Source organism: Limulus polyphemus, unplaced genomic scaffold, assembly GCF_000517525.1.
Source record: "Limulus polyphemus unplaced genomic scaffold, Limulus_polyphemus-2.1.2 Scaffold877, whole genome shotgun sequence".
NCBI classification, from domain to species: Eukaryota; Metazoa; Arthropoda; class Merostomata; order Xiphosura; family Limulidae; genus Limulus; species Limulus polyphemus.
Genome location: NW_013666487.1, coordinates 156,164 through 170,754, shown reverse-complemented (window position 1 = coordinate 170,754; position 14,591 = coordinate 156,164). Strand labels below are relative to the sequence as shown.

At 34.1% G+C, this 14,591-nt stretch overlaps 1 protein-coding gene across 7 annotated transcripts in view; it reads left to right on the top strand.

Annotated features, from left to right (window-relative positions):
* Nucleotides 1-10,582: 10,582 nt before the first annotated feature.
* LOC106461000 (epidermal growth factor receptor substrate 15-like 1) overlaps nt 10,583-14,591 on the top strand; it is an 86,275-nt gene continuing 82,266 nt past the window's right edge. For 4 of the 7 annotated variants that reach the window (XM_022387798.1, XM_022387799.1, XM_022387800.1 and 1 more), the window contains exon 1: nt 10,584-10,646. In XM_022387798.1, coding sequence (XP_022243506.1) covers nt 10,620-10,646 — 27 coding nt within the window. In that variant the 5' untranslated portion in view covers nt 10,584-10,619. Of the gene's footprint in view, nt 10,647-14,591 lie in introns of all 7 variants that reach the window. The other 3 variants (XM_022387803.1, XM_022387802.1, XM_022387801.1) reach the window with 2 other exon arrangements.

Below are 14,591 nucleotides of genomic sequence, written 5' to 3'. Positions count from 1 at the left end.
TACACTGCTAAATTAGGGACGGCTAGCGCAGATAACCCTCGTGTAGCTTTGCGCGAAATTCAAAAAACAAAAACAATATAATCTCGATCTAGAACTCTCTCTTATAATATTTTGCTTATCCCAATTGTATCGTTAGCTTTGTTACAGAAAACACTTTGGTAATATATTCAATTTAGTGAAAAATGCGTTTCTTCTCCAGTCCGTGTCAGACTTTGTATATGAAAGTCCCTGTTTCGCATCCTATAATACGCCGAAAAAAAAACCACAAAAAAATATAAAAAAACTCGCGCTTCGCACTTTGAGGCCTTGGGAACGTTATAACAGTGTCGATCTAATCTCACTATTTGTTTAGAGTATCATAAGACTTTGCGGTGGGTGCTGTTGAGTTCCTTCCCTCTAGTCTATCAGTTCAAAATTAGAGCCGACTAGCGCAGATAGAGCCCTTGTGGAGAGATAGCTCTTCAATTGCTTTGAACAAATTCCTGAATCAAACAAACTCTACCTGTAACAGAAGATAAAATATAATGTTTTATAGGAATTTCGAAACTTTATAATATCCATTCAATGGAGCAATGAATCACTTGGCATTTTGTTAAACCATAACCGCATCTTATTAAAAAAAAACACAAAACCTCTCTTGAGAAACGCGTGAGCTGAAATGTGAGGTAAATAAACTTTTTTTTTTTGGAGTTCGCAGTTGTACTTTTAAATAAGTGATTTCTAACCTAAATCTGCATTCAAACAATTTAACTTAAAGAAAAGAGATTAAAGTATGCATGTGGTATTATCAGGTAAACGGACTTTGGCGCAAGTATTAGATAGGTATCTTTAACAATAGGAGAACCAAGCAAGATATAAATTACTGCGTCTTAAACTGCGTGAAAAAATATACAGACTGGACATATGATGTAGAAACAATCCTTGTTTTAGACACACAAAAACAGTTTATGTACTTGTGTAGTCAAAGGGACAATCGCTTCTACTAGATTAGTGAATAGATTGGCAGCTTTCTTTCTCTCAAACTAAAAACTTTGAAAACCAAGTAAAATTTAACGTAGAGCTAGGGCTCCTTATTGGACCAGGTAACCCCTGTTCTATTTAGTGCGATGAGCGGCGTTTGGAGATTCTGGTTATTCTCTCACAGCTTTCGTAGGCTGTAACATGCAGACATCATCCAGTTGGCCAGTGAGTGACGTTGCTGTCATTGACTGTTTTCTACATTAATGTGTGAAGTTGCCTCCCAATGGATAAAGTAGATATTACCCGATATCAAGAACAATAAATATATTAAAAACGTTGGTGGTATAACAGAAAATAGCTTAATTCAGAAACGATTTAAGTTTCAAATTGAATTGATATTTTTATTTTCATGATAAATTTTATGCACTTGGCTCTAGGCTAAGTGATTCCACACTACGTCCTTACTTTAGGATTATTATACCAACACTCACTACACTTATAAGGTTTCACAGTACCCTTCCCCACGGCCCCTTGCAAGCCCGTCACTAAAATTATAATGGGCAGATAGCAATCGAACTATTCTATCTTGATAAATTCATTTTGGCTTTTATGACTCCTTTTTTCGGACTATCGGTCACATATGGAACGCATGCGCAATGAATAATATTTGTATTACATATACTGAATATTTCATTTTGAATGCCCCCCTCCCCCCTCCCCAGTGGCACAGCGGTATGTTTGCGGACTTATAACGCTAGAAACCGAGTTTCTTTACCCGTGGTGTGCAAAGTAGAGACAGCCCATTGTGTGTAGTTTTGTGCTTAACTTCAAACAAGGAAACAATCAGTTTAGACATAAATATTTTTTTCTTCATGAAATCCAGTAGAAAACTTTATAAAATCAGAAATGAAAATCACAAAAAAATTTTTTCTCATTTTTATTTGTGAATTACACTCAATAAATGTTACAGGATGACAAAATATCGATTTTGAAATACTTTAGTAAAAATTGTGGAAATTGAGTTAGAATTACAATGTATACTAAAAGTTTAAAAGTTGACAGATTATCTATATCTACCATTTTATCTTGTGTTATTGTACTCGTCAGATAAAGCTATATATAATGTTGTAAAATTAATTTCCATTGAGTGGGTTTCTTTAAATTATTCGGAGTTCTGTCTACTTAATGAACTTTTTTATTTCTTCGTTAGTGTTTTTACAGGCTTGAACACCGTTGTAACTTGTAGGCCTACATTTACAAATGACTTTCAAATTGAAATACTACGTTAACTGTACTACAACAGATGTAAAACTAACTTATGCATACAATTTCACAATTGATCAACAAAAATAAGTGAATATATGTTATAATTAAACACCGATTCAAATACCTCAGTGAATGACTGACTAATTCACTATTTTCTGAAAACATAAACACTGACTCAATGATTAATTGCTTTCCTTTGCAAGCTGGGACAGGCACACGTATATTTATATCTGTTGGTAACTCCTCTAAGTTACTAGATTTTCATGACGTCAAACTTAGAATTTTCTATGTCCAGTTTTATCAACTTAACGTCGTGTGCCCTCAAACTAACATCTATATTATAACACTGAAACATAGCTTACATTTTATTTAATCAGGAAAACCTATTATCACTAATAAATTAAAGTCGTGGTACATTTTCTAACATTATATCAGTATGCTTGCTCAACTCTTTATCCGACACAGCAAACTTCGAAAAATGTAGAAATGTTATATAAAAAAAATTAAAATTAAATATACTACATTAAAACATAACAAGGACACGCCGTACAATGCCCCAAAACGTGTGTTTCAAGGCCATGTCTCATGTTGGTTTACAAGGACGACATTCAAGAGTTGTATTCTTCTTTTTTTTTTCTTTGTGCAAACTTACATATTGGGCTATGTGCGATCTGTCCACAGCAGGAATCGAACATCAAACTTTAGCGTTGCATGCCCGTACACTGACCCACTGGGATATAAAAGTGGAGTTTTAATAACGTATTTTGTAGAACACGAGAGGATTTAACTATTTTCGGTGATTAATGCAAGTAACCGTACTAAAAACACACACACCATAAAACAAAAACTTTTATATGAAGACTAATAAAATTAAAGGCGCCCCAGCGGTAAGTTCTGAAGCATTAAAACGCTAAAATCCCGATAGCCAACCCACTGTGTAGCTTTGTGGTTTTAACTACAAACAGCCACTTACACGTTTTCACAACATAAAAAAATGATTGAAAATAACGCATCGTTCTGTGTGATTTTTTTAAACTGGAAAAGTTTAGACTAACTCACTTACTTATAGTCACGCCTCTGGACGGATTCAAATTTCTTCGATTTTGTAACTGTGGCAAAAACCGCAAAATAATTTTTAATATCACCAGTAAGTAATGTTTGACCTTTATCCATTAGTCCCCCAGTGGCACAGCGGTATTTCCGCGGGCTTATAACGCTGGAATCCGGGTTTCGATACCCGTGGTGGAAAGAGCACAGATAGCCCATTGTGTAGCTTTGTGCTTAATTACAAACAAACAATTTATCCATTAAACTGTTGCCATTAAAATATGAATAAAGAAATTAGTTCAAAGAATTATGTTGTAATTGTTCCTATTTTTCTGCACGCAAACACGTGTTTTTCTGAAGAAGCCTTGATGAATTATAGATACGAAGACCAACAACTGATGATGACGAAATCTGAATAAGTAAACACTGCATCTGGTGACTGGCCAAATTGTTGCTGTACGTGATTTACGACACGTCCGGCAATGCGTAAATTCCAAGGCTTAATATCAGGTCTGCACAAATACAAGCTTGACCTTGGAATCTGGGTTTTCTTCAGCCACAAGTAAGTGTAACTTTACGTCGCATCATCACTTAACTAAATATTATACTGGCATCTTGCCAAGTTTCCGAATTGCTCGCATCAACATTGGTGCATACAAATTCGTATTATTCTCGTTGTTGAACTTACGAGTTAAAAATACCAAGAGTTATAATAGTGGAAATGCAACAGTCCTAAAAATATAATGTTAACTTTAACGGCTGAAAGTCATGAGACACTAGTACTAACCTGTAACATTTATCGACATATTCGGTAAAGGTTTCAGTATATTAAAATATAAAATATTTATTTTACGAGTAATTTGTTTTTAAAGCCTTTATTTTTTGCCCCCCCCCCCCAGTGTCACAGCGGCATGTCTGCGGTCTTGTAAAGCTAGAATCCGGGTTTTGATACCTGTGGTGGACAGAGCACAGATAGTTCATTGTGTAGCTTTGTGCTTAACTTCAAACAATCCAAACCTTTATTTTTCTACATCTTAAACGTGAACTTTATTTAATTAATTATTTTTGTAGTATAGAGTTTAAAAACGTAATTGTGTGTATATATAATGGGCTCCAATTACCGGCGAGAGGTAACTTCGAACTTACCTGCTTAAAACGCGCTCCCCGCCCCCTCCAATTGAAGAGTGTCTTCACAGCTCTTCTGAATTTGGATTTGCAAATATCCCGACTAAAAAAAAAATATCTAATTCGAAACAGTACGAAAATTTTACGAGTGCTTGAACAGAGACCAGATGCGGATTGGCCCTGCGGTAGACTTTTGACTTTCGGAGCGGGCGAACCGGATTCAAATAATTACTCGCACTTTCCGTGGGTGGTAGGGCGCTGCTGACTGGTCACTAGTTCAAAATTAGGGACAGATAATACCCATAGCAGCTTTGTCATAAATACAAATACATATTAAACAGACGCTAAATGTGCACAGTTACTCGTGTCTCGCCCCCTACCGACTGAAAAATATACTATCAATACACTTCACAATAAATCTTGGAGTTGGGGAATTTTACTGAAAGATGACACGCATGCTTATGTAGCTGTCGGGGTGTGTAAACAAATATTTCAGATACACGTGATAATAAGTGCAGATGACGTCAACATGTTGATTATAAAAATGCGTTGCATCTGGCTGTTTATTGTCAACAAATACGCTGTGAGCTCTAGAATTTTAAAACATTACTAATTAGCTCATATGAGAATAAATTCCTCGGGCTATGCGACTTAATATGTGTTTTTATTCTTCATTACATTTTTTTTTTTTAATAATGGTTCGAACTAAGTTTAAGATTACTATTATGAAAGTTGATATTTAATTTGACTGAGTATCAGAACGTGCGATAATCGAAGTATTTCGGCTGTAAATGACAAAATCATCTAAGCTTTTTCGACGAATGTTGTTAATATTAGCCTTGCATGGCCTAGTGGTTAGAACGCTAGAGATCCCCACTTTGCGGGCCCTTTCAGCCGAGGATGTGTTATACATAGTAGCCTTCCCTCTAAGTCAGTGATTTTGAACGTGGGGCGCACGCCCCACAGGGGGCAATTTGAAAATGCTACAATAAGAAAATGTTTTCTTTGGGTGTGAAGGGCGAAAAACGTTCCGTGACTCAAAATTAAATTTCTAAATTTTACATTATATTATTTTTCAACACCCAATTTGTTTTTATATTAAGGGGGCGTCAAATTTTTTGAGGTGTCGAGAAGGTGCATGGAGCAAAAAAGGTTAAGAACCACTGCTCTAAGTGAAATCAAGAGTGCAACACAATTAACCTTTTTAAAATCCATGAAATAATTTAAGTTGATAGATTAACTTCAAATTTCTCCGTCACTGTGGACGGGTACTTTTGCTTGTTACAAATAAGTGTCGTATTAAGGAATGTTGTCCCAAGGCAGCAACAAATATTATAAACTTCTGAGAATAGCAAAGGAACTGGTCTGTCATGGCAAAGTGGTTAGGACGCTCAATTCGTAATCTGTGGGTCACGGGTTCGAATTTCCATCCCACCAAATATACTCGCCCTTTCAGCCATGGGGCCGTTATAATGTGATGATCAATCCCACTATTCGTTGATAAAAGAGTAGCCTAAGAGTTGGCGGTGGGTGGTGTTGAATAGCTGCCTTCCCTCTAGTCTTAACTGCTAAATTAGGGACGGTTAGCGCAGATAGCCTTCGTGTAGCTTTGCGCAAAATTCAAACCAACCAACTACTGCAAGGTATTTAATTCATTCCATTCCTAAGTTATTTCAATGGGGAGGGGGAGTATAAGTAATGCATTTTTTAAAGCAGATAATTTGTTAACATAAGATAGAAAGCAACATATAATATCATAACGTGAACTTCACAATTTTGTACATGAAAATCAATTTATTTTAAATAGTTCAGATACAAACCTTAACACAAAAAAATCGATGCCTCACCACATTCGTGGTAGAGATCACCATGGTGACAGACACAACGTAAAGTGTGTTAGCTATTTTGCAATTGATGCAGTAAGCTATAACAGCTTTTATGTCATTGAAATTCATGTAATTTTTCCATTTTAAACAAGTGACCTAACATTATCTACACGAATAAAACTTTGCGTATAATCAAGGGTAAAATTCGTTGGTATTTTAATTTGCAATCACATTACTGAAATTTTAGTCCCATAATGTTATTGGATAATCTAACATACTCAGTGAGCTCGCTTAAACTGTATATAATTATTTTTTTAGTCTATTACTATGCATAGCGCTTGGATATTTGGCTCTCTTTCATTCATTGCGCTAGATGACGCCAGTTGTTGGGCTACGGTGGCTTATTTCGATCGGGACTGATTTAAGAAATATACAGTAATTGAAATAAAGAAGAAAAAAAAAGAAATGTGTAACTTGATTAAATGGTATTTTTAACTTTTGCATAGAAATCTGTTTCTCTTTTCCTTTTATCTTAAGAAGGATATTACTTTAAAGTAATATCATCGTACAATTTATAAAACATTTACGTTGTCAATGCTAATTTTATACCTTCAATCCACATAAGGGAAAGAATTATTTAAAAATCAAGTAATCCCGTAAGGTTTGTAGTGAATATCATTCAGGGTAAAATCACGCGATAAAAAAATACTGACATTTTAAAACAGTTTTTTTTAAGTAATTAAAAATTATATATATTTAGAAAAGGGTTGATTCGTTACCAAAAGCTGTCGATAGCACTTAATAATCTCCTTTCAAACCAGAAATTATATGACATTTTCGGAATATATATATATGCGTGGAAATTTTGACTTAATTTATCTCAGCAGGATTACGCCAATATCTAATATGTCTGTGTTTCACTTGTAATATTTACTTCATTACTGTAAGCTTTTCAGTATTTAATCATCCTGGCTTTCCAAAAAAATAACAGATAACCACACACAAGAAAGATACATAATCTAGATTAGAACCTACCTGAACGACGAAATAAAATATAAAACAATCTTAAACGTCATCCAATTACACAATTTGTCAATATAAATATTTTCATGACCTAGATTTTCTTTCTAAAACAAAGCCACATTGGGCTATCTGCTGTGTCACGCGGGGAATCGAACCCCAGATTTTAGCGTTATAAGTCCATAAAATTACCGCTGTACCATAGGTAGACGGTGTTCTAAATAATGACACTCCTAGGAAAGCTGCAAATGATCCCATATCGATTAGCTTTAGGTTTTTCCCCTTTTGATCGGGTAAGGTGGCTTTAATCCAAAGTAAGTTTTAGACTGAAGTATAAAACGTTGAAGATGAAATAAGGTAAACAACTTAAGCATTTTCTCTACAAGCCTTTAGTCTGAGTTTACTATTTTTGCATTTTTGAATAATAAACCGCTTATTATTCCTTACATTTTTTTCAATATTTCAATTATGAGTTTACTAAGCCACTTTTTATTTTTATTTTTTTGATGTAGCATACATAACTTAATGTAGATTTTGACATAGACATTGCAGATTATAAACAATCGTTCAATAATATCGGTGTAGTAGAGGAAGTCTGTTCCATTCTATGATCATCATGACTTTTTCTGCGAAATTCATTTGGAGTTGAAAACGAGACTTCAAAGAATGTGAGTGCTTGTACAAGAAATAATGTATTTTGATGCATAAAAGTAAAACTTATATAATGGTGATAATATATATTTTGTATTCTGTATATATACATATATATATATACATACGTGGGCAACTCTTGGCAAAAAAGGAACATTTTTTGTAATTCTATGTGATAGTGTGATACCTCAATGTATAAAATCTTATCTTCCGCATAGCATTAGTAAATGGAAAGTAAAGCCTGCTTCTCTACCTTCTAAGAGCTTTCCAATGGCTCAGAGGTAAGTATACAAGTTTACGACACTAAAATTCGGATTTCGATACTGTGGTGGGCAGATCACAGGTAGCCCGTTATGTAGCTTTGCGATTAACAACAACCAAACAAAATCAAACTACCCTCTAAAATGTACCTTAACAAGGTGTTATGGTAACGTTCTTTAAATTGTTGGACTAAAAAATGTACATGTAATCGACGTTAAACACATTTTATAGGTAGTCTTAGACTCAAACCTTGATAATGTTTTTTAGACATAACAGGCCTATTTTGTAACTACTATCAGGAGAAATATGAATTAATAGTTGTTGTTGTTTTTTTCACCAGCTGCAACGTATTGAGGTTTAATTGCTCTATAAAAGAACGATGTTCCAAGTCCTGTTCTGTCTTTGGGACTAATTTCTCTATCATCGATAGTGCTCAATCTGGTGGTCTTGATTAAGCATCTTTTTTTTTTCTTTTTGTCACAAGCATCTGAATTCACCCTTAGCCCGCCAGCTGGATAAATGTGTCCACAAAGTCTCCATTTGTGCAAGATCACATTTAAACAGACCCAAAATAGGAAAATTTTAGTGGTGCTGCATCCGGAGACATGCCATATATACAGTCGGCTGAGATTACTGTGATTCCAGTTTTATCAGCTATTTTTTTTCATAACAAAAGTTGTTAATTTCAGGGTGTGAATGAAATTTTGTCAGCTTTTCGTCTGTGAACCTTTATCAACGTCAAATCCTTGTTCATTACCTTGTTAATCGCATCAACAAACATGCTCACGGTTTTTGTGGGAGGGGGGTAGAGGGTTATTTTTCGTAACCATTGCCTTCACTATGTGTGAATGCGTTGATCCAAATTGGTTTTGAGTCGATTGATAATTTGACTATACCAGATTTTCTTACTGCATTGTATCATGGTGTAATAGTTTAACATATTCACCTTTTATTGTTGCTGTTTTTTGTTTGTTTGTTTTTTATTGGGATTTTGCAGTTAGAAGAGCTTATGATTTCATTGTACCATATGTGTATTTAGGTAAATCCAAGCAAAATTCTATAATTTTGTACAGATGTCCTTCATGTAATTAGTGACGTCCTTGTAAACTGGATGAGAAAAGGCCATACCCTTGTGGTAATCCTCTAGCTTGGAACGAAAGTCCTATACCACAAGATTATTATGTAAGGCTTATACTTACTTAACCTTATTTCTTAGTTACGCTCTTAAGAAGTGAGGCTCAGGTCTTGGTGTTGGCGTAAGTAATCTAGAACCGTAGGATACAAGATTGAGGCTTTGATTTGACGTTAAAGTGGGTTGTCATCATGATTCTCATTCTTACCTTCGCCTAATGCAGACATTTTAATCTCTTGTCACAGAAACCAGAAGTTACGCAACAGAAGTTAAAAGACGGCCATTTAAGCAGATTTATTGTTCGTGATTAAAAATTTAGTTTATTTGTTGTCGCAAAAGAGAACTTAAAAGCCGGTTATTGAAGCAAAGACGTAGACTGTTTTTGAATAAAAATTGTGTTTACTTGTTCATTTGTGTTTGCTTTAATTCTTTGCACTACATTCGAAATTGTCATCTGCAAATCATTTTCGGAACGTGATGTTCCGTGGATACTTAAAAAACGTTCGTCTGACATTAATATATACCTGAATATCATAGATCTATTTCTATTCAGCAAACTTTTACAGTAATTTTAACAAAGTTAATTTTAATTATATTTATCCACCTCCTTTTTATCACGCAATTTTCACAGTTTATTACTTAATTACGTTTATAAAATCGCGCACTAAGACAATATTCTAGCTGCTTCACTAACCCCGTATTTATAATTTGTCCTTGTTCTAGATATTTAGTTCATAATATTTTCGAATATTTTAGGACTAACTTGATCTCAACCTGATGCGCTCTCTAGCTACCATATAAATTACATCAAAGAACTCTAATTGCCATCAAACTGTATAAGATATCAGTCATTCACCACAAATTCTAAATAGGTGCGGTAAACTGTTGTGTAACAGTTTAAGATAAGATAATGAAAGCAAAATGTTTTAGCGCATATTATTATTAGTACATTTTTACTATACTAGCTATCAAGAGATATGCGATTTACATGCAGTTGGCAATAGTTCAATATATATTCCTTATTTATTAATTTGTTTTTCGAAGTTAATTTTAACAGTAGGATACTTGTTAGTTGGACATAATTAAGTGTTAATAGTTACCCTTGCCACTATTTACTATTAAGCAGCCACAGTAGTCGAGTTTTCAGTGAACTCTTTGTCATCATATCATTTACTTAACGTTTGTGTCGTTATGTAGACAACAATAATTGATAAATATTTTTATTCGACATATGATTAATTTCCCATATTTTCACCAGTGTCATCGGTACTTATATTGGATTTAATTTTGACGTTAACTGTACGAGGGCGCTTTAAATAACGATCAGAAGAATGGCGGGTCTTCCTTCGCCTTCTGAGGTAAATCCGTCGTATTTAAATATTTTAGTTTATTCTTATGTGATTTATTTTTCAAGAACATTTATTTGACAGCAGTAAGTACTTATAGTGTAATAACTTGAAGTCAAAATTTTCATGGTGTTTGTGCTTTTTTAAAAACCAATAAGTGTTTAAGTTTCAATTAAAATTTAAATTAATCATTTAAATTTTAATGTCTGACTTAAATAGTTCACTAGTTGTAGTTTTATGTTGACTATAGGCCTAACGCTAGTGATAACATAAACTAAACAATAAATTTTGAACAATACGACATTAGTTAGTTTATGTTAGTATAGTAACTGTATAATTAAGTGTGTAATAAGTATAGTTTAATTAATACATATCGTAAATGTCACAATTTACATGCCTCAAATTCAGGGGTTGGTGGTTGGGCCATTGACTTCCTTGTTTGTTTAACTTTAACTTAAGTAAATGACTAATAGTAATACTGTTAGTGGTAGGGTCTTGATTAGTAAATTAATAGAATTTTTTGATGACATTAAACTTGCTCTTGTCTTGCGTTTTTCTACTCTATCTATATTGAGCATTTTAACTTTAAGGTACTACATAATTATTTGGTCAATGGCGTTGGATGTATAGTTGGAAAATGACGTTTAATTTTTAAAAGTAATAAATGAATGGGAACCACTCAATAGCATGATGTTAGAAAAGGATATTGATGTCATGGTGGAAAGTCACTCAAGCTGTTGTGGCATTGCTCAGTTGCTATTACTGTACTAGTAAAGCTAATATAATTTTAGTGTTATACTTAAAGTTAAATGTTAAGGACACTGATTAAAGTCTAAAGAAGTAATTATCTCTGTGTAAATTGCTAGTTAGGCTTTCCTTGGAATATTTTGTATAGTTTTGGTCTCTCTATCTAAGAAATGATATTGACAAATTGAAAAGGGTTGAAAAGAGGGTTACTACTAGATGAAATAATGGCTGGAGACAGCTTGAATGGGTAATGAAAAAAACTTTAATATAAGTTTAACATAACAGCAAATGTACAACGTTTCGACAAGGTTTTGTCATCATCAGCTTATATTTCTACACCTCCACACAAAATACTTCATGCATCTGCCACAGTGAATTGCATGCCACTAGCCTCAAGTTAACATCTTCCTGCATGTACTCTTGACCCGTGTTCCATTTGTATACTATGTTTTATCTGTATTTTTTGCCTTCCATTCTTTTGATTCTCTCTTCAAGTTAGAGTCAGCCCCTTTTGTATTCCTTGGTATTGTGAGAGCCTTTGTTTGCCTTATCCATGTCCCAGGGCTGACTTTCTTTTTTTTTCTGGACTACTTTCTTCTGTTCACCCATTCTTGGATGTTTTCACCCAATTTCCTTCTTGGTTTAGGGGTTACTTATCTTTGTATCTCAGTCCTTTCTCATGCCAACTCCTAATTTGGTACTTTAAGGCATTTTTTTTACCTCTGTTGTCTCAGTTGTGTTCAACCTTCTTCTCTTTGGATGGACACTATGATACATTTCTCATTCCTTTGGGGCACACACTGATGTGTCTTCTGTGGACCTTGTGGACCCACAGTTTACTTTCTTAGTGTCCATTGTCCTCCTTTTTTTTTAGCCTTTCCTCGAGGAATTGTCTTGGTAACTGGACTGTGCTCATACTACTTCCTACATTCCATTACTGGATCTCTAACTTCTTTGATGCTTCCCTCTCTGATTGAGACATTTCTGATGGGGGCAGAACTTCTGATGTTTGGACACTGGTTAAGTATTTACTCCACATCAATGTGCTTGACCTTATCTCTATTTGTTGGGCATGTTCCCATTCCTACCCCTATTAATGGATCACTTGGTCATATTCCACTCAGTCTCTTCCACAGTAGTTTCTTACACAAACTGTTCATGAGGCACCTGTTCCAGGACCTATTGATTTTCAAGCATTGAACACACACTTCTGAGCCCATTCATATAGAGTTAATTTTCTTGCTTGTCATTTGCCAGGGGCTTAATATTTGGTTTCTGACTGCCTATCTTGGCCAGTCTGCATCCTATCTCTGAAACAGTATGGACAGCCCTATGTCTTTTATGGTGCTTGCTCTGGGTTGGACATGTCCTCTTAGATGCATTTGCCACCTTTCTCAACTCTGAGCTTTCTCTCTCTGGGCTCTGACTGTTTATTTTCTCAGCCAGGCCTGGTATCACCTCTTTCTATATGCATATTCCTCCATCCATCTCCTCCCTCTGGTCCTGAGCTTTACACACTCCTTCTTGAGCCCTATTGCTGGCACCTCTATGACCACCTCAGCCTTAGTCCACCTGACTTTGTCCCTTCCTCTTTTCTCCAATATCCCCTCCTTCTCTTGCTTTACCTTCACACATCTATTCTTAATTGAGGGATATCTTCCCTCCATCCTCACACACGGAAACTTGCCAAATTTGTTGTCTATCAAGCTGGACTTTCTAATTTAGTGGCATTTTTTTTGTAACTTTCTTTTCACCAATCCACTGTTAATCAAGATATTTAAGAATATAAAAAAAATTAGAGACAAACTTACCTGGTTTTATTAGTTTAGTTAGTGATAGACAGTAACTTTTACTGAAGGTTATAAATTAAGCTAATAAGATGCAAGGAAACTTTGTATGGGTGGAAATATTTTGGATTTAGATCTAGTGTGGCTTAGTTTATGGTAATTTCTATTCCTTCACTAATACTGAATATTTGAATATATGTTAGAAATAGAGATTTTTTTGTTCTTAATAAATTGGAATTAATTGATACTACAGATGTTTTTTTTTAATGAAGAATGATAAAGCAAAGTTTTGAAATTAGAAACTAGGGAAAGCATTTAAGTTTACCTTAACAATAAGGTACATATTGTTATAAAAAAGTACTATTATTGGATAATTTGATCTTAGCAAGACATTGTATTATGTGTAATTGGAAGAATTCTCTTATTCTCAAGGGTTTTGGGAGTTTCTGAATGTTATAAAGAGCTGTTTTTAAATGAAAAAATTGCTACAGATATTAGTCTAGAAGCCAACATTGTCTAAGTGCTCTATAAATGGACTTAGTAGTACCTAAAAGTATTAAATTTCAATGCCCATTTTTATAAACAATATATATTCCAGTGTAAAATAAATCATAGGTCTGCAAAAATATGGATTGCAAACATTCTTAAAATTGCACAAACATATAAGGATGATTGCTTTACAGAAAGTTCATTTTTGAACAAAACAACAATTGCATAGTTTGCAATTCTTCCAGGAATGATTGGTATTGATAAATTTGTAATATCACTTCAAACTTCTGTAATGATTCATTGAAAGACTATCTTGACTCTTTTCTAGTTTGTAGTTGTTATATAAATATATGTTATACATGAATACAAGCTGGCAGTATAGAGTTACCCCTTGTGATTACCTACTTCAGTATTGTTTTTTAACTAGGATAGTGTTGACTTCTCTATCAGAATTAATTATATTAAATTACATATTTAATTGTTTAGTAAAGTCTATGCAGGCTAGCATCACAGGAGAATCTCATGTGACAGATAAACTGTTGACTAAAGGCAATGGAGGCCAGTGACCTAGAGATTCCCCCATGATAACTTATTTGCGTGTTTTCCTTAGCGCAAGGAGACTCCTGGCTTTTCTTTATCTCGCACTTAATACAGTATTTGTGAATGCTTTGTAATACTTAGGAGTTTTTTCTCCTAAGTTTATTATATTAAGCTGATGGAAAATGAATGTTAAATTTTTAATGCCAAAGAAAAGAGCAAATATGGATGTATATTTTTCCAAATGCAGACTTTGTCAAACTAATTTTGTGACTGTTCTTCATAATTTGACAATGAAGGTATGTACTTTGGTGCATTATTTAATTGAAAAAACTACTTAGTACATTACTACCATTAGTAAAAAACGATAGGGTTAAGTGTTATCGACAATGGTCAG